This window comes from Scomber scombrus, chromosome 10, assembly GCF_963691925.1.
Source record: "Scomber scombrus chromosome 10, fScoSco1.1, whole genome shotgun sequence".
In the NCBI taxonomy this organism is placed as follows: Eukaryota; Metazoa; Chordata; class Actinopteri; order Scombriformes; family Scombridae; genus Scomber; species Scomber scombrus.
In genome coordinates this window covers 22,672,304-22,693,830 of record NC_084979.1, presented here as the reverse complement: position 1 = coordinate 22,693,830, position 21,527 = coordinate 22,672,304, and the positions used below count along the sequence as shown (strand labels likewise).

Sequence of the window (21,527 nt, the reverse complement as noted above, 5' to 3'; positions counted from 1 at the left end):
TGGTCACAAGTATCGCTCGAGTCTGGATCAGCTTCTGGGAAAAAAATAAACTCCACTGAATTATTAAAGATTAAGCCCTACTTATCACAATGCATTGCCTGAAAAGTCTGAGGACAGCCAACCCGGGAATCGTGCAGCTATTTAAAAATGGAGGGATTTCCGCCAGAGTTGGGGCTGACAGCATTGTTTTGTCCAGGACTCAGCAACCTGTTCCTGTCCCCTGCTGGGCCGCAGCATCATCTCACAGCCAAAGAGCCCTTCATAACAAGAAGGGTCCTGATGTGGACCAAAGGCACTCCAAGTAAGTCACCACAGGCTGTCTGTTAGAGAATGCATCACCATTAATTAATCAAAACATTAGGCCATATTCGTCTTTTTAAAACATTTTTTCCCACATAATAGTCCAGAGTGAAAACTATCAGAATCAGGAGTTTAAATTGTGTGTTGGACTTAATTGTTAAGTCATCTCATAATTATTTCTGCTTTTTTGACTCCCACTGAGACATAAAACGTTCGTTAACATTTCTAGGCTGTAACTCTCAGAAGTCATTATAACCTAACTGAAATAAATAGTTTGACATTTTGGGAGATACACTTACTGCTATTTGCTTTCTTGCTGAGAGATTATGCTAATAGCTAGTAGCTTGCAGCATCTCATTTGTTTATTCTGTACAAAAACAGTCAAGAAAAGTCTAAAAACTTTAATGGAGTCCACTGGTTGCCTAGCAACCTAGCTGCCATGACTCTGGGGCATAACCCAACCTGTCATTTTTACACTTTTAGTTTCTTTAGTGGTTTAACTAACGAGATATTTGTGTTAATTAGTGAGCTAGGGTGCTGGCAGGTTGATTTTGTTACTTTTGGATAGAGCTTGGCGAGTTGTTTCCCCTTGTTTTCTGATGTTATGTTAAGCTAAGCTAGTCTCTTAGCGCTTGTCTCATATCTAGCAGTTATGTTTACATAATATAGTGTTTAGTCTCTGCAAGAAAGCTCTGAACCCAAAATATCAAACTATCTTTAAAAACTACAATTTTTAAAATTATAATACTCACATATTATATGATTAGTGACATTTAATTTAAAGCTTGTTTAACAAATCGGAGAAAAAAACATTAAGAAATGTCTTTAATTTATATAACATTTATATAGTGAATAACATTTTAAAATACAAGTTTGTAAATACATAGGTTTTGTATTTTTTAAGCAGTAAAGAAGTCAAAGAAACACTAATACTGTTTACTATATAGGACTATAGGATATATATAGGACAGGACACCTTTATTTGTGTGAGTGTATACATTAAAGTCATGGTGTCTGTCATATACAGTACCAGTCAAAAGTTTGGACACACTTTCCCATTCACATCAATGAGAAAGTGTGTCCAAACTTTTGACTGGTACTGTACACACACTTCATGCCAAGATAGAGGTCAGTAGCTGGCCGTTTGCCAGTATTTCTACTCCTGACCATGTTGTTGACATGAATGTTTAAACAGTGCTCATAGTTTTAACATGATTGGAGCCTGCACAGGGTTTAAAGATCACAGCAATACTGTGTGTGTTTGTTGTTTTTTGTTTTTTTAGCAGAGGTAGGTTGATGTCCAGTATGGAGGACCTACTTTTTTACACCATCACCGAGGGCAAGGAGATGATCCCCATCTCGCAGTTCATCTCTGTGAGTCACCAGCACGTTCCTGTCACAACATGGACTGTTTTGACATTTCGTGACATATGTGGACATGTACACAAACACACTTTCTCCTACAGCAATGCAGTATTTTCTGAAAAGCACCTTTGACTTTGACTAAAACCACCTTGACATTAGAGTGCACAACAGGAATTTGCAGTGCGTCTCCAACTGAATGCAGGGGTCAAGTATAAAATGTGTTTAGGACTAAATATAGACACTGTGGTAATTAACAGAGAATGTGTTTTTCCACACAGACAACATTTTGTAATATTATTTTTCAGTTTTAATTGCAGTGATGACAGTCTCAGTAGATTAAAGGCATTTCATTTAAACAACATAATCAGAACAGAGCTATGTTATTAGGGCCAGACCTCCTCATATATGGGCCCCACACACTCACACACACACACACACGCGCGCGCGCACACACACACACACACACACACACACACACACACACACACATTCCTCACGTAAAAATGTCAAGGAGCTTCTGTGAACCCGTGCACAGTTCATATTTTCAGAGTCTTGTGAGAGGCCACACATACTAAGAAGAAGAACAGAGCTTACCGTGGACTCTGCGGTGTCAATATGTGCACTGTGATAACTACCAAGCCATTGCAAGCCACATCCTCATTTAGCTTCATGACATGTGTCCTTTTACACGGTCACATGAAAAAGCCAAACATCATAGACATCTGGTGACCTCAGTGTCTATGGCAACTCTGTAATTTTAAAAAGGAGCACGCATTCAGGGAAGGAGTTGTGTGTCAACACAGGTGGCTTGTTGTTAGGCCACGGATGACTGGATGTGTTTGTAGAGGTGACATAGATGGTGAACATGTTTATCAGTATTCTTGCATGTAAAGAAAATCATCTTATCAAGTCACTTACACAAAAAATCTGCCTTTAAATAACATTTTTGCATTAAACAAAAAAAAAATAGAGTTAATTCTAGTTGTCCACAGTTGCAGGAATATAATATATAAAAATCACTTCTGTAGTGTCAACAGAATCATAATTTGTTACACTTTATGCTTTAAACAAGCTGATTTGTTTAGGAAAGAGGTGAAAAATCCTAATCCATTAACAGATTTTGAAACTTCTTCAAAGAAAATGCAATTTTAGGGTTCATTAATGAGCTAGATGCCTGAATAAGATGAAGATTATTCTGATCAGCAAATCAACTTTCTACAGATGAGTTCAGCCCGTTAATCTACTGGAAATAAAATATTTATTTCTCTGCCAAAAGCATTTAAATAGTGTGTTATTATACTGCAATGGTGTACTCTATAGGGGGTCTTAATGTAATATAGTGCAGTTAGGGTAAACATATCATGATGACCATCAGGTATGATATTGTATTATACTGCATTAGTGTACGCTATAGTGGGTCTTAACTTAATATAAGTGATAATTTGTGAAGCAGAAACATGTGCAATTAATGACAGTGGAGATTTTCTATATTTAGGCATTTAGGGTAAACACCATCATGATGACATCACCACATCAGGTATGATATTGTATCATGCTGCATTTAGCTCTCATTCATAGGGTCTGTGTATGCTTGATGCTGCTAATCCATTTGTGATAGCAAAATCGGTCAGTTGAAAACCTTAAAATAAGCACACTGTGAGTGCTGCCCCAACTTCAGCATCCTGCCCCGAAGCTAAGAATCACTCACAGACATACAATAACAGCAATAGCAAGCTTTCAGCCATGTGTTTGGACTGTTTGCTCACTGAATCAGTGATCGGTTGAGATGACTCAAAAAAAACATGGGAGCCTCTCTGGTCGAGAGAGTCATGCACGCGGTGTCCCCAAAATAGACGCACATGGTTCAAACAGTGACTCTCAGGCTGATGTGTGACTTGCGAGAAGGATTCCAGTGATGTGGTCAATGCCTGCATTTCCTCCCAGTCCCATGTTTGCACCCTTAAAGCCTTTGAAGTCCTCTAACTATATTCTCCATCAATTCATGTTTGATATCCTGCTAATTGACATTACATAAATACTGCAGTGCCCTCCATTGCTTGTGGAAATCTAACCTTCCTTTTCTCCCTTGTGTATTAATTTGAGAAAACCTTCCTCATTCCTCTTCTCTCCAGGCTTTGAGAAAAACAGGCTTGTTAACATCTGACCCTCGGCTGCGTGACTGTGTCCGTCAGTTGAGGCAATCCACACGTGACTCCATTGGGCCTGTCATGATGGACAAGAAGCTCTTCAGAAGGTGAGAAAAGCTTTGTTTATTTATGGATACATAGTTACACACAGAGTTCCTCAAGGGGGAGTATTCAAGATTGATCTGCATGGGAGAAATAGACAGAACACTTTCTGTTTTCTCTTGCAGTAAATAAACACTGGGTTTCAACCACTACTGCATAAACAGTGTGAATTCTAATGTTTTTTAATGTTCCCAAGATAAGCATGGTAAAAAAAAAAAAAAAAATGCGGTGTGCAAGGTTAGTTAAGGTTAATGCTCTTTCATACTTTTTTGTTATTATGTGAAGGAGGTGATCTCCGGTCAGTGCTATTTGAGTCCAAGAGATTGACAGAGACAGGCGTTTTTATAACTGACAGCTGCTACAAACCCAATTCACGTGCGCACATGCAAGCCAAAGCGGTATAGAGTGCAGGAGGAGAGTGGGGTCTCTGGGGCTGTTAATGAAAGGGCATCATTCTGGATGAGCTCCAGACCGCACCAATTACATTAGTAGCTTCAACAGATCGGTAAGCTTCATGCAGACTGCTGTCCAAACAGTATTATTTCCTAATTGACAAGTGTAATTCAATTCTCAGTTGATCCTCTGGCCAAAACAAGTAGTAGAGGGTTGCACAGTCCGGTTGTCTTCCTCAAACTTAATTGGCCATATCTGACTTTCCTTGTCTGTTTACTTAAATCTGTGAGGTTATCCTTTCCTGAAGAACACTGAAGAGCTCACTATAAATATGCTGTGAGAGACACAGAGCTATCTCCTCCTTGTTTTTCCCTTTTTTTTAAAGGAAATGACCCATATGAATAATGCAAACTCTCTCCACTCTCTTGTCCTGGTGTCCCAAAACTTCACGCTAGCATCGCCTTAGATTAGTGAAGGCTACAGACCAGATATTTTAGTTCAGACCAGCTGTGACAGAATGTGCTTTCCTCTAGATCACACTGCTGACCAATTATAGCAACGACATGCTATAAGAACTATTAGAATCTGCTGATATAGGCACATGTTTTTGTTTGCCCTTTTATCTGGGCATGTATTTGCCTGTGTAAACATTTCGCAGGCAGATCAGTGCGTGAGTCAGAAGAGCTGAATTTGATTTAAATTAGGTCAAATAATGGTTAGACAATATTTATGCAAGAAAGTAAAGAAGGGTAAGACTGGGCACTCATATTATGAAGCCTCAAAAATGCTATCTATCCATTAAAATGATAACTTTAACTCTGTGTTTGCTAGTTAACAGAAATGTTAGTTCAAACCTAACTCATGTTCTCCACCCTGAGTATACATTATGAGCTCCTCCCCCCAGGCAGACGGCACAGGCTTCCCCTAAGCAATGCAAACCCCTTGTCCATTAAAGCCTTTAACACCACCAAGGCTGAAATATGTTTATGCAGCAGCTGTCCCTGTAGTCTTTGTCTTATATCACTGATATATACTATACTATGTCTGCACTTTTTTGATGTAGTTGATACAATTCATGGATGAATGTATCTATTGTTTTTACTCTTGTTTTGCTGTGATTCTTTACTGCAGACAATGTGATGACCAAGGCAAATTTCCTTTATCTCATCTTATCTTATCTTATCTTATCTTATCTTATCTTATCTTATCTTATCTTATCTTATCTCATCTTATCTTATCTTATCTTATCTTATCTTATCTTATCTTACCTTATCTTATCTTATCTTATCTTATCTTATCTTACAGAGGTCAAACTAGCTTTACTAGCCTGCTAACTGTACATGATTCTAATTTAATGAATGCATAAAGCCAAAATTAGCAGTTTCACTCTTTGCCATTCAAGTTTGAATATTATCTTATGCTTGAACTTACTCCTATTAAATTGTTGGTACAACCAAATCATAAAAAGACATATTTTCTCACTTGAGAGTGATATTTAGCATAGTTTTGTTTATATATTCTGCCTTCATTTTGATATTACAAAGGCAAATTGAATTTCATTTTGTTTATATTTGTTTACAGAAAGTGTGCATTGGAGGATAGGCCTTTTTTTCCACAGCCAAATTGGTGTGAATAATACAATTTAAATGGTTGAGTCCACTCAGCTGCCTCAGGACCCAGTTTCTGGATTCTGCTATCGGCATGCTGGGTCCCACTGTCAGGGCTTACTCGGACACCTGGATAGAGCAGAGCCATCGTTAATATTATTAGTAACACCTGTGGTTTTCCCAATATGACAAGTCAAAAGGTGTGCTGTGAAAAAGGCCTATCGAAAGACATTTTCATATGATAAACTGTGTCTTTGGTAGAAAGTGGTTCAAAGGAAAACCGTTTACAATGACACCTGTAGTTTTTTAGCATCATGTAACGTGGATATTGGTTCTTGGAAAAGTTGTTGCTTTTTAAATATACTTTTTCATATTATGAGCACCATGAGAGATATTAAACTGAGGTGGTAATAAAAGTCAGTAGTACAGGCTGATATCTCAAAATCAGGTGTCATAAAATTGAACCACAGTCCCAAATTCCCCTAATAGCTATGTGACAAAATATGTTTTGTAGTTTGGATGTAACTTTGCTTTTAAGATTTGAATAAAGCTATAGATCTATTTTTTATGCCTTTAAAATCAGGTCAGCCACAGAGAAATCTAAATGTACATGAGTTTGTTTTAGCATTCAAAATTCTTGTTGTTATTTATGTTTTTTCTATTGTATTAAGTGTTGCATATTTAAGTGTTTTGCAACCCTCTTCATGACGTCAGTTAAATTATGTGTCCTCTTCTAGGTGTGTGGGCAACAACATCATGCTGCTGACTAAAGCCTTCAGAAAAAAGTTCATCATCCCCAATTTTGATGAGTTTACTCAGCAGGTCAATAAGATGTATGACAGAGCACAACTGCAGGAGGGAGGACAAGTAAGTAACAAACTAATCATAGAAACACACGCACATGCACTTGTAGTTCATTTATGAAAGCATACTCATCCTCATCATCATCATCATCATCATCATCATCATCATCATCATCATCATCATCATCATAATCATGTTTTCATGCAGGTAGCTGATTACATTCCTCAGCTTGCTAAATTCAATCCTGATCTCTGGGGTGTGTCTCTGTGCACAATTGATGGACAGAGGTAACATCATCTCTTTCTTAATGCATGTTTCCATTCTGAAATCCTCCATTGTGTGTACCGCCTCACTAACACTCCTCCATTCTTTTTTTATTTTATTTCCATGTTTCTCCATTACATCCTCATGTCATGCAGACACTCTGTGGGTGACACCAAGGTTCCCTTCTGTCTGCAGTCGTGTGTGAAGCCTCTGGAGTACTCCATCGCCGTGCATGAAATCGGCAGTGAGCATGTTCACCAGTTTGTAGGCAAAGAGCCTAGTGGACTCAAGTTCAACAAACTGTCACTAAACGAGGAAGGTAAGCAATTAGTGTAATAGAGACTTTCAACCAAGTTATCCTCTTTACAAAAGAAAAAGCAGTAGCAGAAATGCTGAGTATTGCTAATCCTAGTTTGTACAAAGTAAAACTGCACACAAAACCACTCAGTAACTTATTGAGCAAATTGGCAATAGGGTTATCAGTAATTTCAGCAATAGAGCACAGGCAACAAGCAATCTTTTTTTTTTGTGAAAAGTTTTCAGATGGACTGTTGTCACCTAACCTTTGTAGCCATTAGCTATTACACACTCACCTCTGAAGCAGAGGGATTGTACAGTATTTATTCAGTTTATTAGCTGATGATACTCCATGTCCCCCTGATGAAATATCTTCTCTAATCTCAGCAGTTTATTTCTCTTGTGGTTAGGAGAAAATTGGTGATAACATGCGCTCATTTCTTCAGATAAACCTCACAACCCGATGGTGAACGCTGGAGCTATCGTCATCAGTTCTTTACTAAAGGTAAAAATCTTCACCATTGAATGCAGTTAGAGGCTTCCATTTTAGGACACACACAAACATACTACAATATTGGTTGTCATTAATGAGGGTGTCAGGGCAAAACAAAGAGCAGCATCTCAGGAAACACCCGGTCATGCCAAAAAATAGACTTTTTCAACCCAACCTTATTAAATATTTTTCCTCTTCATTTAATATTGTGCAGTGTAGCACTCTGCTGCAGCCTCTCACTAGGCTTACAGACAGTTCAGTGGGCAATAATTTAGGTCTTCGAAAATCATGATAGTGTGTTTGTAAAATCAAGACACTGTGTCTCTTTGTTCTTTTGCTTTCTGTCTTTTCTGTCTTCCTCATTATTTATTTATTCATTTTTCTGCTTTGATACGTCCTCACAAAAGAAGGATGATTTGCACAAAAACTAAAAAGTACAGCATGATAGCAAAGCTTTCAATAACCCTATTTTTTTTATAGAAAATATGGTGTAAGGACATGCCATAGTATGTTGTGAACATCCTGTTTTTGAAAACGAAACCCGTTGCACCATAAAACCGAGTGAGAAGCCACATAATGTTACTTTTCTAGAAGATGAAGCTGTTGGGGATTTTATATTACTCACGATGAAAAATGACGGGGAACCACATTTTTAAGCGATTTGGGCTGGGAACCAGTGAAGAAACTCACTCACTGGAGCATGACGTCAGGTCACCTTTTGCCTGTATTGGCTGGACTATGGTTTATCATCATCTGACTGGCCAGCCGTCAAGGCCTTTGGCTTTGTTATAAGTCATTGGCCATTGGTTATTGGCCATATATGGTTATGTATGTTTCCACAGTGGAGTTTTCCTGTAGTCTCACAGCTGACGGAGGATAAACTCTGGGCTTCTTATCGTATGTGGGTCAGCAGCAAAGGGAGGGCCTAAATGTTGACATCCAGGGGCGTGTGTGTGCTTCTGGCCAATTACAGCCCCCACAACAGAAGGTGTGTTAGCTGCCCACACTTGTGTATTTATGGAGCAGGGGACTATATCATGTGAGCACAGTTTGTGTACTATATGTGTGTATAATTTATACTAAGGGGGTTACTGTATATATTTATAAAATATACTTGATAAAAGTTTGTTTTTGAATTTCTGTAATGTAAATATGCCGCAGTGGGATGAGCTGAACCATTTTAAATGTCAAAAGTTTTTTGGGTTTTTTTGTTGTTGTTTTTTTTTTTCAAAAACTAGCTGAAAATACCTGGAAAGACATAAAATGATCTTGTTTATCGCTTTATCACTTCAACTCACGGTGATATTCAATATAATCTTTAGCCTTCATGCATAGGTCAAACAGTCAATAAATATGACTGTAACCACCGTCCCTTTTTAGTAGCTTTACAACTTGGTAACGATCCCTTACCCGACTGTGAAATTCAAGCACAGTCATAAACAGCCCCTAGGCCACAGTGTGCTCATTGCCACATGGAGAGACACGCACAAAGACATCCTGGGCACGTCATACCTAGACGCCCACCGTAGATTGGATTCAGCACTATGCTTCGGTGTCAAAGTATTCAAACACTGCCATCTGTAGGGGCGGCTGACTCTTGGCATACTTTAAATTGGCATCACAAGTGTTTTTCCTCTGTTTTGACAGCCTCATTCAAACAAGGCCGAGAGGTTCGACTATGTGAGTTAATGATTTTTTTTATTATCAGATTTGTACTACTTATTTGCTTGTTCCCCCTATTGAACTCGCCACCCCTGTGTAAATATGATGCCTTTGCAGGTGATGGAGTTCCTGAAGAGCATGGCTGGCACAGAATATGTGGGGTTCAGCAATGCAACGTGAGTACCACGCTACACAAAATGCAACCTAATTATGCTCTGCCATGTTAAATGCAGATTTTTCACACCTGTCATGCTCTATGTGCAGTTTCCAGTCAGAGAGGGAGACCGGGGATAGGAATTATGCAATTGGTTATTACCTCAAAGAAAAAAAGGTGAGTTTTTTTGGTGTTTGATTACAATCACTTCAGCTGCTTGTTCAGTGCTTAGGTTTTCTGAAAGTTGAATATCCTCAGTGTGCTCTGACTCTGATTAAGGCTGTTTGCCTCTGCAGTGCTTTCCTGACAATGCTGACATGACTGCGGCCCTCGACTTCTACTTTCAGGTGAGACCGATTTTACTTAACATTTAGTATTCTGTGGATGAAACTTTAAATAGTTTTGGGAAATATGCATATTCACTTTCTTGTCAATTAAACATTTGATAAGAAGATCAATATCACTCTCATGTTTGTCTGGTAAATATGAAGCTACAGCCAGCAGCTGGTTAGTTTAGCAAGCGATAAAGCGCTGGTTGCCTGGCAAACTCACAGTGATGACAGGACTCCAGAAGTTACTGGCCCCGTCTGAGCTTTATAGTTGCTGGTGGGCGGATTTTGTTACTGTAGAAAGAACCAGTTTAGTTGTTTCTAGTCTTTATGCTAAGTTAACCAGTTTCTGTTGTATTAAAGGAGAAATATGTAAAATACTTGCTGTACCAACTCATTAAACGACTATTATATGTTATGATGAGACTAAGGAAATATGTTAAGTTGAAATACTTGGACTATAATACTGCAGCCAGTATGTTCTCCTTTGAAATTTCCATCACAATGCAGAACATCTGTTTTTGTTTTGCCCTGTGTGATTTGACCCTCTGCCAACTCAACCTAATTGTGGTGCTGACACTAATTTTAACACTTTGCGTGCCATCACCATGAGGTGCTAAGAGGTCATTTCACTTATTTCTGTGAGATCAGGTTGACACCCATTTTGACACTCCAGGTTGCCAAATATGAAACAATGACACGTGAAATACAATGTTTTGCAGCCATAGAGGCAAACTAACTGGATCAACTGAAATCCGACCTAAAAACACACATGAGCTTTAAATCTCGGGGAACGGGACAGGTGGTGACAACTCTTTTCAATATTTTGAATTTAGACTACACCCACATATTATTCGCATTTAACACGAGATTAGTTACTCTTTGCAATAAAACAAAATTTCTTCCTTCAAAACGGTCTTACTTGCCTCTTCAGTTCAAAAAGTTTTAATTTTTTCTTTTTTTTTTTGGCTTCCTAGTTGTGCTCCATAGAGGTGACCTGTGAGTCAGGCAGTGTCATGGCTGCCACACTGGCCAACGGGGGTATTTGTCCAATCACAGGCGAGCGAGTGCTGAGTGCCGAAGCAGTTCGTAACACGCTGAGCCTCATGCACTCATGTGGAATGTACGACTTCTCCGGACAATTTGCTTTCCATGTGAGTCACCGGTATTTCAACAATCTGTATCAAAGCTCGTTGACCTCATAGTTCAGAGTTGTAGGCAGTTATGACATGTTGTTCCAGGTTCCTAGTGTTGATTATTTTAACCCTCTCATTCAGGTTGGCTTGCCCGCTAAATCTGGCGTTTCAGGTGCTGTGCTGCTCGTGGTCCCCAACGTCATGGGCATGATGTGTTGGTCCCCACCTTTAGATCGGCTTGGGAACAGCGTGCGTGGCATTCACTTCTGTCAGGTATGTCTGTCTATTTTCATCTAATTTATCTGAATCTGCATGTTTTAATATATCCCATCTCATCCAACTTTTGATTCACTAGGATCTGGTGTCTTACTTCAACTTCCACAATTACGACAACTTGAGACATTTCACGAGGAAACACGACCCTAGAAGGAGATCAGACGAGGATCCAGTAAGTTCAGAAATACAAGTTTAGATGCTGAAATTCTCATTCAGACTAGTAAGAATTTATGCTGCTTGATTGAGTGACTTAGCAATAATGCAGACAGTATTTTTACATAACAAGTTTTAAAACAGTACACTATCATAATGTTTGCCTTTTGATCTGTTAGAACAAGTCAGTGGTAAACCTGATGTTTGCCGCCTACAGTGGTGACGTCTCTGCTCTGAGGAGGTAAGTTAAAAAAGAAACACAGCCTTTCATTCAGGACGAACAGTTGGATGATGTGATCTTAAAGAAATAGGAAGACATTTTGGAAAATATGTTTATTCACTTTTGTGCAGAGAGTTAAATGAGAAGATCGACACCACTCTCATATGTGTTAAATACGAAGCCATGGCCAGGAGACAGTAGTTTTGCATAAAGACTGAAAACAGGGAAACAGTCAATCTGGTTCTGTTTAAAGGTTAAAAAGTAGCTACTGTTACTGTTACTGTGTTTCAGAGATGTTATTTGGCATCTTTGGACAAAGCCAGACTAGCTGTTTCCCCCCCACTTCCAGGCCTGATGCTAAGCTAAACTAACCATCTCCTAGCTGTACCTTCATATTTAGCACTTGGTAAAAAGCAAGTTTTGTGTCTGAACCAAAATGTCGAACTGTTCCTTTAAGAGTTCACCCCTCCACTCCTGCTTTTTTGAAAAAATATCTGCTTTCATATCAACAAGTCCTTCACTCGTGTAATTGTAGGGACACTCAGCTGTGCTCACCACAGTTTTCTGACAAGTAGCCGTCACTTGAGCTGACATTTACATGTGTGTTCCCTCTCTCCACGGCTCCGGCTTTGTTATCCCTCCAGGTTTGCCCTTTCAGCTTTGAACATGGAGCAGACAGACTACGACTCCCGCACAGCGCTCCACATCGCTGCTGCAGAAGGTGACACTTCATTATTAGTTCATTCCTTCTTCAATAATCTCGGCTTTGATATTCAAACTAGAATTAAATTAAATATGACATTTGCATTAAAATGTTTTGGGATGGTTTGGAAATATGATGGCATGGATATGAGAGATCTTGCTTTGAAGTGAAGAAAAAGTGAAAATTGCTCTCTATTTTCTATTAGGTCATGTGGAAGCTGTGATCTTTCTGACTGAAGTATGTAAATTGAATCCTCACATGAAAGACAGGTAGAGATTTTTAAATATAAAAAACTCATTCTTATGATATTGAATTAAAAATGAGAAAAATATTATCTGTGACAATTGATTCATCTCTGCATTACATTGTGTTATATACCAGATGGGGAAACACACCTCTAGATGATGCCAGGCAGTTTGGCCATGATCTTGCAGTTTCGGTCCTGCAAGAGTATCAGAGTACGTACGCCGACAGCGAATCAACGTCCGACACAGACGAGCAGAAGAGCATGCTGGATACGTTGAAGAGCATTGTCTAAACCATAAAGGATCATGAGGGTTTGTAATAGAAATTAATCTATTTTATTAAACACCTGAGAGGACTAAAAGGACACTGGATGATTGAGAGAAGTTGTGAATGACTGAGTTTATCCTAAATATGGGAATATTTAAGTTATATAACAATAATGTGGGGATCATCCTTTAGACTGTTGAAAAGCTGTACATAGTAGGATTAAGTCCCTTTTAAATGCTTTTCTGCACTCTGGAGGGATTGTATCAACAAAGCACTATATAAGAAAGCAGGCAATGTGTTGCTTGTGTGTGAGAATGACGTTAATTTAAGCTGTGATTTGGTTTGTGTTGCAACATTAATTTTGTATTTACTTTTATATGTAATTATTGTGCTTATTTTTTTTAAATGTTGAAATACTTTATATTCAGATTTTTCAGTGTGGTATTTAATCAGGGGATTGTATGCCCCATGAAATGATTGTATAAATATTCCCAAAGCTGCTTAATTAATTATTCTACCTCAACAGGAGGTGAGTCTGTTGCATCTGTGCCTAAAACACTGTGAGGACTGTTTCATTGCAGTTGATTCTAGTTTACTGAGGCTCATAGGTCAGTTTATACATTGCTGATATCTTCTGTTTCATGTGGTTATTGTTTGTTTCTTTTTGGAGGAACTACTTCTTCATTACTGTGATCTCTTTTTATTGGTTGCTTGTATTTAACAGAAACATCTGCAGGTCTCAGGCACTGGGAACAATGCACAGTTTGGTTAATTTAACACAAAATATATTATTACATTTAGTTAAGTGAACAAGACATATAGATGTGTTAAACGTGATACTGTCAGTACAATACAATCAGGAAAATTACATCTGCCACTTGTTAGTATACAGTGTACCTATTTTAAAGTGATTGCACTGTGCTTAATGTATGGTTGAGTCACGCTATACTCCTGTATTCTTCTAAAAATGAATGCATTTTTTTTATTGTTTTATTCAGTGTGCCACTTCATTTAACTGTGGCAGTGAATTGATACCTCATAAAACATAACTTTACTGGGCTTTAGTCTGTCTGTATATATGTATCATCTTGTTGTAAACAAAAGAGAAATGTGAAACTTTCTGTGAAGTTATTTTATTAAACAATATATAGTATGAACATGAATCTCAAAAAGGTTTTGTGTTGATTTAAGCTTTGTAACTGTGAAGAGAAGTATAAAACAACAACTTGGCAGTTAATGTTCCTCCCAAAAAAGACCACATGTCGTTTTTACATCCGTTAGTTTAAGAGGTAATACATGAGGTACACACAAAAACAGCTTCTGTGACACATGCCTGAGGCTGAATGACATACATAAAAGTATGAACTTGCATTGTTAAGAGTCATGATAATGAACCAACTGGACCACGAAGAAATTGACTTGTAATTAAGATGTAAATGATTCCCACACAGATATTGCTTTCTTTCCTGTCCAGTTATTTAAGATACTGGTGTGAAAAGGGTTGCCACGGTACCATTTTTCAGCCATTACAATCATCGTTATGCAAGGGATGCTTCACTACTTCAGGCCTTCAGGCTCCTCCAGACCAGAGTGAGTGAGCATATCCCCATCCCAAAGTCCAAACGCGGGGCAGATGGGAGTCTTGAACTGGACTCTGATGGAGTGAATGATCCTGGGTTTCTCAGTGTCCACCAGCCCCACAAGACCCGCTTCATAGTCAACCAGGATGCCTACACGGTCCGGCTTGCCCACCAGCGTCACGGGGACCATCTTGTTGCTGGTCATGGCGAACCACTTTCGCTGAGCGTAGCCGAACACCCAGGACGAGCTGTTGGTGCCCACGCAGTCCTCCCGGGACATCAGCGCTTCAGCCACGCCCACACGAAACTGCTGAGACTTTTTGACCGTCACCTCCCAGTAGTGTCGCCCGCTACTGATCTTCTCGTCGCCAAACACAACCGCCCAGTCTCGGAAACGCTCGGGATTGTCCTGCACGTGGCTGGGGTCCAGGCCCAGCATGCGGTAGATGACGCCAGTGTCTTTCTTGAAAAGGTCCAGACTGCTGTGAGCTGTTCTCTCATCAAGCTTAAACTGCAGATCTACAGGAGGAAAAAAAAGCACAAGAGGAATTTATTTTTTCATGATGACTTTCAGCTCAATGTTTAAAAAAATTAAGCCTAATTGGTGTCTCGGTTGAAACCCAAATGTGGCTGCTTTGTGCTGTCAAAAATTGATTAAAGTATTATTTATGAGCTGCAAGTCTCATAAAATCATTACACCGACAGCTCCAAAACTGTAAGAACAAAAGGTGAATAAACCTTTTTCACAGCTGACATTTTGACCTGTCAAGAGCAAGTGTGACTAATAAGATTAATTACTGCAGTGAATTGCAGTAATTGCCCCAAGTCATCATTACACTGGTGCGTTTTCTGCTCCAACATGTCAAGCTGTCTGCCGGGAGAAAAAGTCAATTAGTCTGACACATTCGAGAATGACAAAGAAACAGTGATGTTGGCAGGCTATGAAGAATAAGGTTAGTAAGATTTATAAGATGGAAAACAGGATGATGCTCATCAATCAAACAAATATGAATGAGCCTATCTTACTCTTAAATTTACTATTAGTGTAGCAGGAGAGTCGTGTTTCCTTTGTGTGTAAAACCAGTACAGCTGGTGAACACAAACATGTACTTCATCTTCTTGATACATTCATTTCAATTAAACTCTACTTTGCTGATTTTGTTACAGTTTCCCCTTGATATAGTTTGATACTGTTAGTGGTGTTTCGTTGAAATTTGTGAACCATCAGATTGTGTGTTTTGTTGGCTAAACCTAACAATCCCAAATCCAAAAAATATTCACTTTACTATATATATATATATATGACAAAGAAAAGCAGCAGATACTGAAATGAAACAAGCTGAAATATGACTGAATAAATTATAATTTCTGACCAACTCTCTATTGGTCGACTTGAAGTTTAATTGATTGATCGTTTAACCTTTTGAATCAATAACAAATTTCTGTAAGTATGAGTCAAGACGTCTGGATGACCCAATATCCTCACCGACTAGATCCATTTTCGGACAAACTCAAGTCTTGCGTGTTTGAAGGACTCCAAATGCTAAACTTTAATCGAGAACCAAACATTTATTCAACCAGCAGTGAGTCAGAGATATAATGTGTCTACCCTATAAGATTTTTTACAAATATACACACGCATTTTGGGCAATATAGTCAGTTTATTATAAGTTTTAAAAACAACTACAACGCGTTTCCGCCCGACTAAAGTTGCTCGATGACTCCTCGACTTCCTCAGTTATCGCTCGCACGTTTGTCTGTTTAACCACAGAGATGTGTTAACAGTTTTATTGCTCTGTTTACTGCCCAGTTACACGGTTGTTAAAACCACAATATAAACAAAGTGTAGTCTCTCTTTGAGGCTCGGCTGCGTCTGATGGCATTGACCTCTGAGCTGCAGCTACCACTCAGAAGCTAACACTTGTTTTTTAAACTTTTAACAGAAACATTCACTCACTGCTCCCCGTCGAGGTCGATATGTAACATATACTCTCTGGCAGGCTGACTCCCCGCCTGTGTCTGGCTGTCAGGGAGGTGACAGTCCGTCCTGCCAGGCGACAGAGACGAGCTGCACTGCTAGTGGACACCGCCATGTTTATGCTGCTGCTTCTGCTGCTGTGCACGTTTCCGCTCCTCCTCACTCTGCTGCTCCCTGCAGGCCTGGAGAGGAACAACAGGTCAGCACCACGGACAGCAACCGCCACTGAGTCAGATAAACATCACAGATTTGTACCACAATTAGCAGCCACATCACAAGTGTTGAGTTTATCAAACCAAGGAAGATCATAAGCAAAACTTTCCTTCTTTTCTTTTGGCAGATCAAGTGTTAAATGTAATGAGCAGAGTAAAATATTTGGGACACATAATTAGGGATGATCTGTGTGATGAAGATGATGTTGTGCAGCATCAATGTAAAAAGATGTATGCACAAGCAAATATGCTGGCACCGAAGTTTTACATGTGTACGGATGATGTAGACAGCTCTTTTTAAAGCATATTGTACTCCACTCTATACAGCCCATCTTTGGTGCAATTACAGCAAAGCAAAAATTAAGAAAGCTTCAGGTTGCATTTAATGATGCATTTAAAATTCTGCTTAGGCTTCCAAGATGGATGAGTGCTAGTCACATGTGTGTTTTTAACAATGTCCATACCTTTTATGCTATGTTAAGGAAGTTAATGTACAGATTCATGGTTCAGTTAAATGAACATATACAATTAAGTTATGATGGCATTAGCCCAACCTACACACAGTGACACAAAATACTCAAAAAATATTTATACTGTCTTGTCCTTGTATTGTCTTATGTTTTATTTATCTTATTTTGTTTTGTTTTTTTGGTGTTGATGTGGACCTGCAGAGGTTTCCATAAATAAAGTAAAACAAAGTAATGTATAATGGTGGACTTTTCTGGCCTTGTAACTGTGCTGTGTTGTATAAAGTGCTCTTTGCTATTGTTAAGAAGTTTACTGCTACTTCCTTGCCTTAGTCCACGTCTGTTTAAGATAGAAGTTCTGAGTTTTGGGATATATGACCGCTCCCTTGACTCAATTAAAGTCTCAGTTAAATACATTAATGGGTCATGTTTAAGTGTTAGTTGATCATTTATGGTTCAAGGCTCCACTTGCTCTTGTGCTATTTGCCATTGGCTGTAGTCATGTAGGTTGGCATGTTTGACTAATCACAAATCATTTCTTTGTTCCTTCAGAAACTATAATACATTTTGTGGTTTGTGCTTTGCTTGTTGAGATGAGCTGATGCCACTTTGTGTGTATTTCATCTTTGTGTTAAGTGTTTTCAGACAATTTACACAACATCTCAGTAAGTAAACCCCTCAAGAAAACCTACAAAACTTCACTCTGAATTCTAGAGGATGTTCCAAAGTTTCCAAACATATTAAATGAGTCCAATTAAATTCAGGGAAAATGTAGATGAATTCAAAGCATCCAGAATATTATATCCTCATGAGAACCAAGGGAAAATATATCCTTTTTCTACATGTAAAAGAGACATCGTACAATATAGACTTTCTCAAAAACATTTTTTCAGCTTGTTCACTGTATGTGGAAAAACAGTCAAACCTGACATTAGAAAATGTAAATGTTTCCAGCTATAGCACCACCTTAAACCAACAACACATTTAAGTTTATTTCATTTTGTATTTCTTTTACTTTTTGCTGATTTTAGGCATATTTCATATATTCTTTTTTCCTACTAGATGGAACAATCTAAAACAAATAAAAATTACATTAAATACTATTATATGGTGTTGTATATCAACAAATTTCTGTAATTTGGCTTTCTTGGTCTATTCTGTACACATAACATGTATTGCACGTCTTCTTGAGGTTTCTTCTATTTTTCCCCAGTTAAATGTTTTTTTAGGGAGTTCTTCCTTACTTGAATTGAGGGTCTAAGGATATAGGATGTTGTATTGCTGTGCAGATTGTAAATCCCACTGAGGCAAATTTTTGATTTTGGGTGACACAAATTATTTTAGCAACTTCAAGGCTAATTTATGGGAAATAAAAAGGGGAAATGGGATTACATGGAACAGTTAAGAGTCTTGTGAACTCTGGGATAGGTGCTGCATACAAAGGAAAATCAATAAAAGACTTCATATTACTGTTTTTAACTTTTAACTAGTAATAATGATATCATGGCACATATGCAAACACACACACACACACACACACACACACACACACACACGCACACACACACACACACACACACACACACACACAGACACACACACAGATACACACACAATACTCCCTGTATTGCAATTAAATGGAGCAGTCTTCTGGAAAACTTCACTCTTAACTGAAAATACACTCTCCGAACATTAATTCTTTTCTCTATAAATATTGGATTACACAATTTTGTGCAGGAAATTATTAGCAAACTACCGACCTCTAAATTAAATGCTGTTTTAAAAAGTCGAGTTAATTTCTCCTTAAGATATAATTACTCCTTTATTAATTAATTAATTCATTTATAATAATGTGACACAATAACACACAGTCACAAATGTAAAAAAATATCAAAACATAAACCGTGGGAAGAGTAGGCTTAAGCTTCATAAATACATCAAATTGAACACACATGTCTGCATTAGTTATGGCTGTTCATGCTGTATATGAGATACAAAATGCCCCTGGGCACATACAGCGGCAAATGTAGAAGGACTTCTAATGCCACAGATTATTCTTTTTTTTTTCTTTGCCCTCCGTGCTGATTCATTTAGGGTTGGTAATGCATCTTTCATGACATGTTATAAATATTTTGTTATATTAACAAAGCTTGATTTAGCCTTGTTACTCAGCCAGATTTTTCATTTTTCACTCTAGTATCCAGCCAGAGACACTAAATGTCATTGTTTATTCATGATGGTCCAATCAAAACATGGCACTTAGTATTTTACTTGTTTTTGGAGACTTATAATGAATTTTGGTTTGCATAGTAATTAGTTAAGACACCCTCACCCCATGCGTACCTCTGGTTGTAATTAGGGTAAGTTGGGTTTGTAATCATACCTTTTGTATGGTGAAGTTAATCCTTTTATACCAAAATCTATCTTGAATTCAAGTTTGAATTAACTTTATACAGAATGAAGCCCAAAAAAATCATGACATACACACAATACAGCATATTTTAGGAGATGAGATCTGGTTTAATAATGCAGTGGTGATGATGAGAGCTAGACGAAAACAGATAAAATAAAAATCAAATGGAGGACTCAGACTTTGAAGGAACTCAGTAAAGTTTCATGTGTTCTTCCACTGCAGGATGCAACATGCTCTGACACTTTTGATTCTTTGCCAATATCATTTTTACTCTGAATAAATACTGAATAACGTTTCGACCTGTGAGTGAATTCTTTGTGTTTGACTTGGATTGTGGTAAAGAATTTCTCAATGATAAGTATGTGGTCACTCAGTCTGTATTTAGTTACATTTTTGTTTCATTTTTACAGCTGTAGTTCAGGTTACTCATCTTAAGGAGCACTACACATCCTGTGAAAACCATTGTGTAATGTCTCATGTTGCTTAGGAGGGTGCTCTCCAACTAACCCTGATGATGTCCGAGTGATGTCAGCAGGGTGATCTGAGATTGAGAGCCTGCCGGATTTTGAGTTTGAAAGAAAAAAAGTGTGTTTACAGGCAGGAGGAGTCTAATAAAATCTAGTATTAAGTTGCATCATGGGAAAGGTAGGATTCAGTGTTTTTGGACCTTGAATCCGGTAAGGATATCTCGATTTTTCTGTCTTTTGAGAGATACAAAGTGCAACACTGAATGGCCTGAGTGCCCCTTTAATGTCTTGATTAGTTTCCTGCTCAACAGTGTTGTCTGTTTTGATCCAAATAACATTTAAGTAGACTTTTTTCTCTATTGTCTTGACTTTATTTTTTGTTGGTTTAAACTGTTTCAACCAGTAACCTCCTTTCTCTCCCCTAAGAAAAAAATATTGTGTTCCAAAAAACTGCAGAAGGATCCTTTCCAAATCACTACAGTGGATAATGGTAGTTACTTCACTATATGTCCTCAGGAATCAGTGTCTCTCTCTCTCTCTCTCTCTCTCTCTCTCTCTCTCTCTCTCTCTCTCTCTCTCTCTCTCTCTCTCTCTCTCTCTCTCTCTCTCTCTCTCTCTCTCTGTCTTCTCTGTTTTTCACTCGTTTCTTGCTCACTGTGCAGGCTGCTGTTGTGTAGTGAAGATGTGAAACTACAGTAACTCAGAGCTCACAGGTGAACAGCAGCGCATCAGTCCACTCTCCTCTCCTCTCTCCTCTCTCCACCACTGCTGCTACTGCTGCTGCTGCTGCCAGACAGACACAAACAAGAGCGCAGGAAACCTCACGACTCACCACCCACCACAATAACCAAGCGTCTGACTCTTTAACACGTTTTCATATTCTGTCAGTGGAGGAAATCTCCAGAGTTGACCTGAAAATTGGCGGATAGGAAGGGACGTGAGTGCGGAGGAGCCACAGAGGAACTCTCAATAGATGAGCTGAAGTGTCAAAAGGATTTCTTTCCCTTTTCGGTCTCCGGGTTTCCTCTTGCTGGCGTGCAGGGATGATGATGTGTGCCTCGCTGGACTTATAATCGACCAGCAAATTCGCAGGCTGATGAAACACTTTGTCAGTCCTTGTCTTTCTTTGTTTTACTGCAACCCAGCCAGATACGCGTTTAACATGACTGTAGTGCAGTGGTAATGGACCTCTTGGTTATGCATGCTTTTGAGTCGCCCTGCTTTTGCATGTCTGCTTCTGTGAAATGCATAACTCACAAGTCCTGCTCGTCTGACTTCTTTAGAGAGCGGAGGATGCTCAAAATGTTTTCCCACCAGTGTGCATGAGGGATGGAGAGCAAAGTCCAAGGGTGGTTATCTACACGTTCACACCTGTTCGGGTGGACAGGTGAATGAATGCATGCACACAGGCTCACTTTCTCTCAACAGTTAAGTGTTTTGAAGCTGACTTTTCTGACTCTGGCATTCGGATCGAGCTTGTTGCACAGTGACG

At 38.7% G+C, this 21,527-nt stretch overlaps 2 protein-coding genes across 3 annotated transcripts; one reads left to right on the top strand and one right to left on the bottom strand.

Annotated features, from left to right (window-relative positions):
• Nucleotides 1-14,081, top strand: gls2a (glutaminase 2a (liver, mitochondrial)). 2 transcript variants are annotated; one of them, XM_062426811.1, is made up of 18 exons: nucleotides 1-301; nucleotides 1,587-1,674; nucleotides 3,798-3,919; nucleotides 6,652-6,781; nucleotides 6,926-7,005; nucleotides 7,138-7,301; nucleotides 7,726-7,784; nucleotides 9,420-9,452; nucleotides 9,552-9,610; nucleotides 9,699-9,765; nucleotides 9,885-9,935; nucleotides 10,895-11,071; nucleotides 11,195-11,326; nucleotides 11,409-11,501; nucleotides 11,662-11,723; nucleotides 12,347-12,423; nucleotides 12,611-12,674; nucleotides 12,787-14,081. In XM_062426811.1, the coding sequence occupies exons 1-18, from the start codon at nucleotides 90-92 to the stop codon at nucleotides 12,941-12,943; spliced, it is 1,827 nt and encodes a 608-aa protein (XP_062282795.1). In that variant the 5' UTR covers nucleotides 1-89; the 3' UTR covers nucleotides 12,944-14,081. The 2 variants fall into 2 exon arrangements, with proteins under 2 accessions (XP_062282795.1, XP_062282794.1); XM_062426810.1 differs by having other exon boundaries at nucleotides 1,584-1,674.
• spryd4 (SPRY domain containing 4) lies at nucleotides 12,972-16,605 on the bottom strand. Its single transcript, XM_062426812.1, has 2 exons — nucleotides 16,456-16,605; nucleotides 12,972-15,017 (listed from the first exon to the last, which is right to left on the bottom strand). Exons 1-2 carry the CDS (start codon nucleotides 16,589-16,591, stop codon nucleotides 14,476-14,478), a joined length of 678 nt encoding a protein of 225 aa, XP_062282796.1. The 5' UTR covers nucleotides 16,592-16,605; the 3' UTR covers nucleotides 12,972-14,475.
• Nucleotides 16,606-21,527: the final 4,922 nt, after the last annotated feature.

Coding starts and splice junctions, on each gene's coding strand:
- gls2a (XM_062426810.1), top strand. CDS start 90: ATGCATTGCCTGAAAAGTCTGAGGACAGCCAACCCGGGAATCGTGCAG. Junction 9,453..9,551: donor AGGCCGAGAGGTTCGACTAT/GTGAGTTAATGA, acceptor ATGCCTTTGCAG/GTGATGGAGTTCCTGAAGAG. Junction 11,327..11,408: donor GTGGCATTCACTTCTGTCAG/GTATGTCTGTCT, acceptor TTGATTCACTAG/GATCTGGTGTCTTACTTCAA.
- spryd4 (XM_062426812.1), bottom strand. CDS start 16,591: ATGGCGGTGTCCACTAGCAGTGCAGCTCGTCTCTGTCGCCTGGCAGGA. Junction 15,018..16,455: donor ATCGACCTCGACGGGGAGCA/GTGAGTGAATGT, acceptor TTCCTCCTGTAG/ATCTGCAGTTTAAGCTTGAT.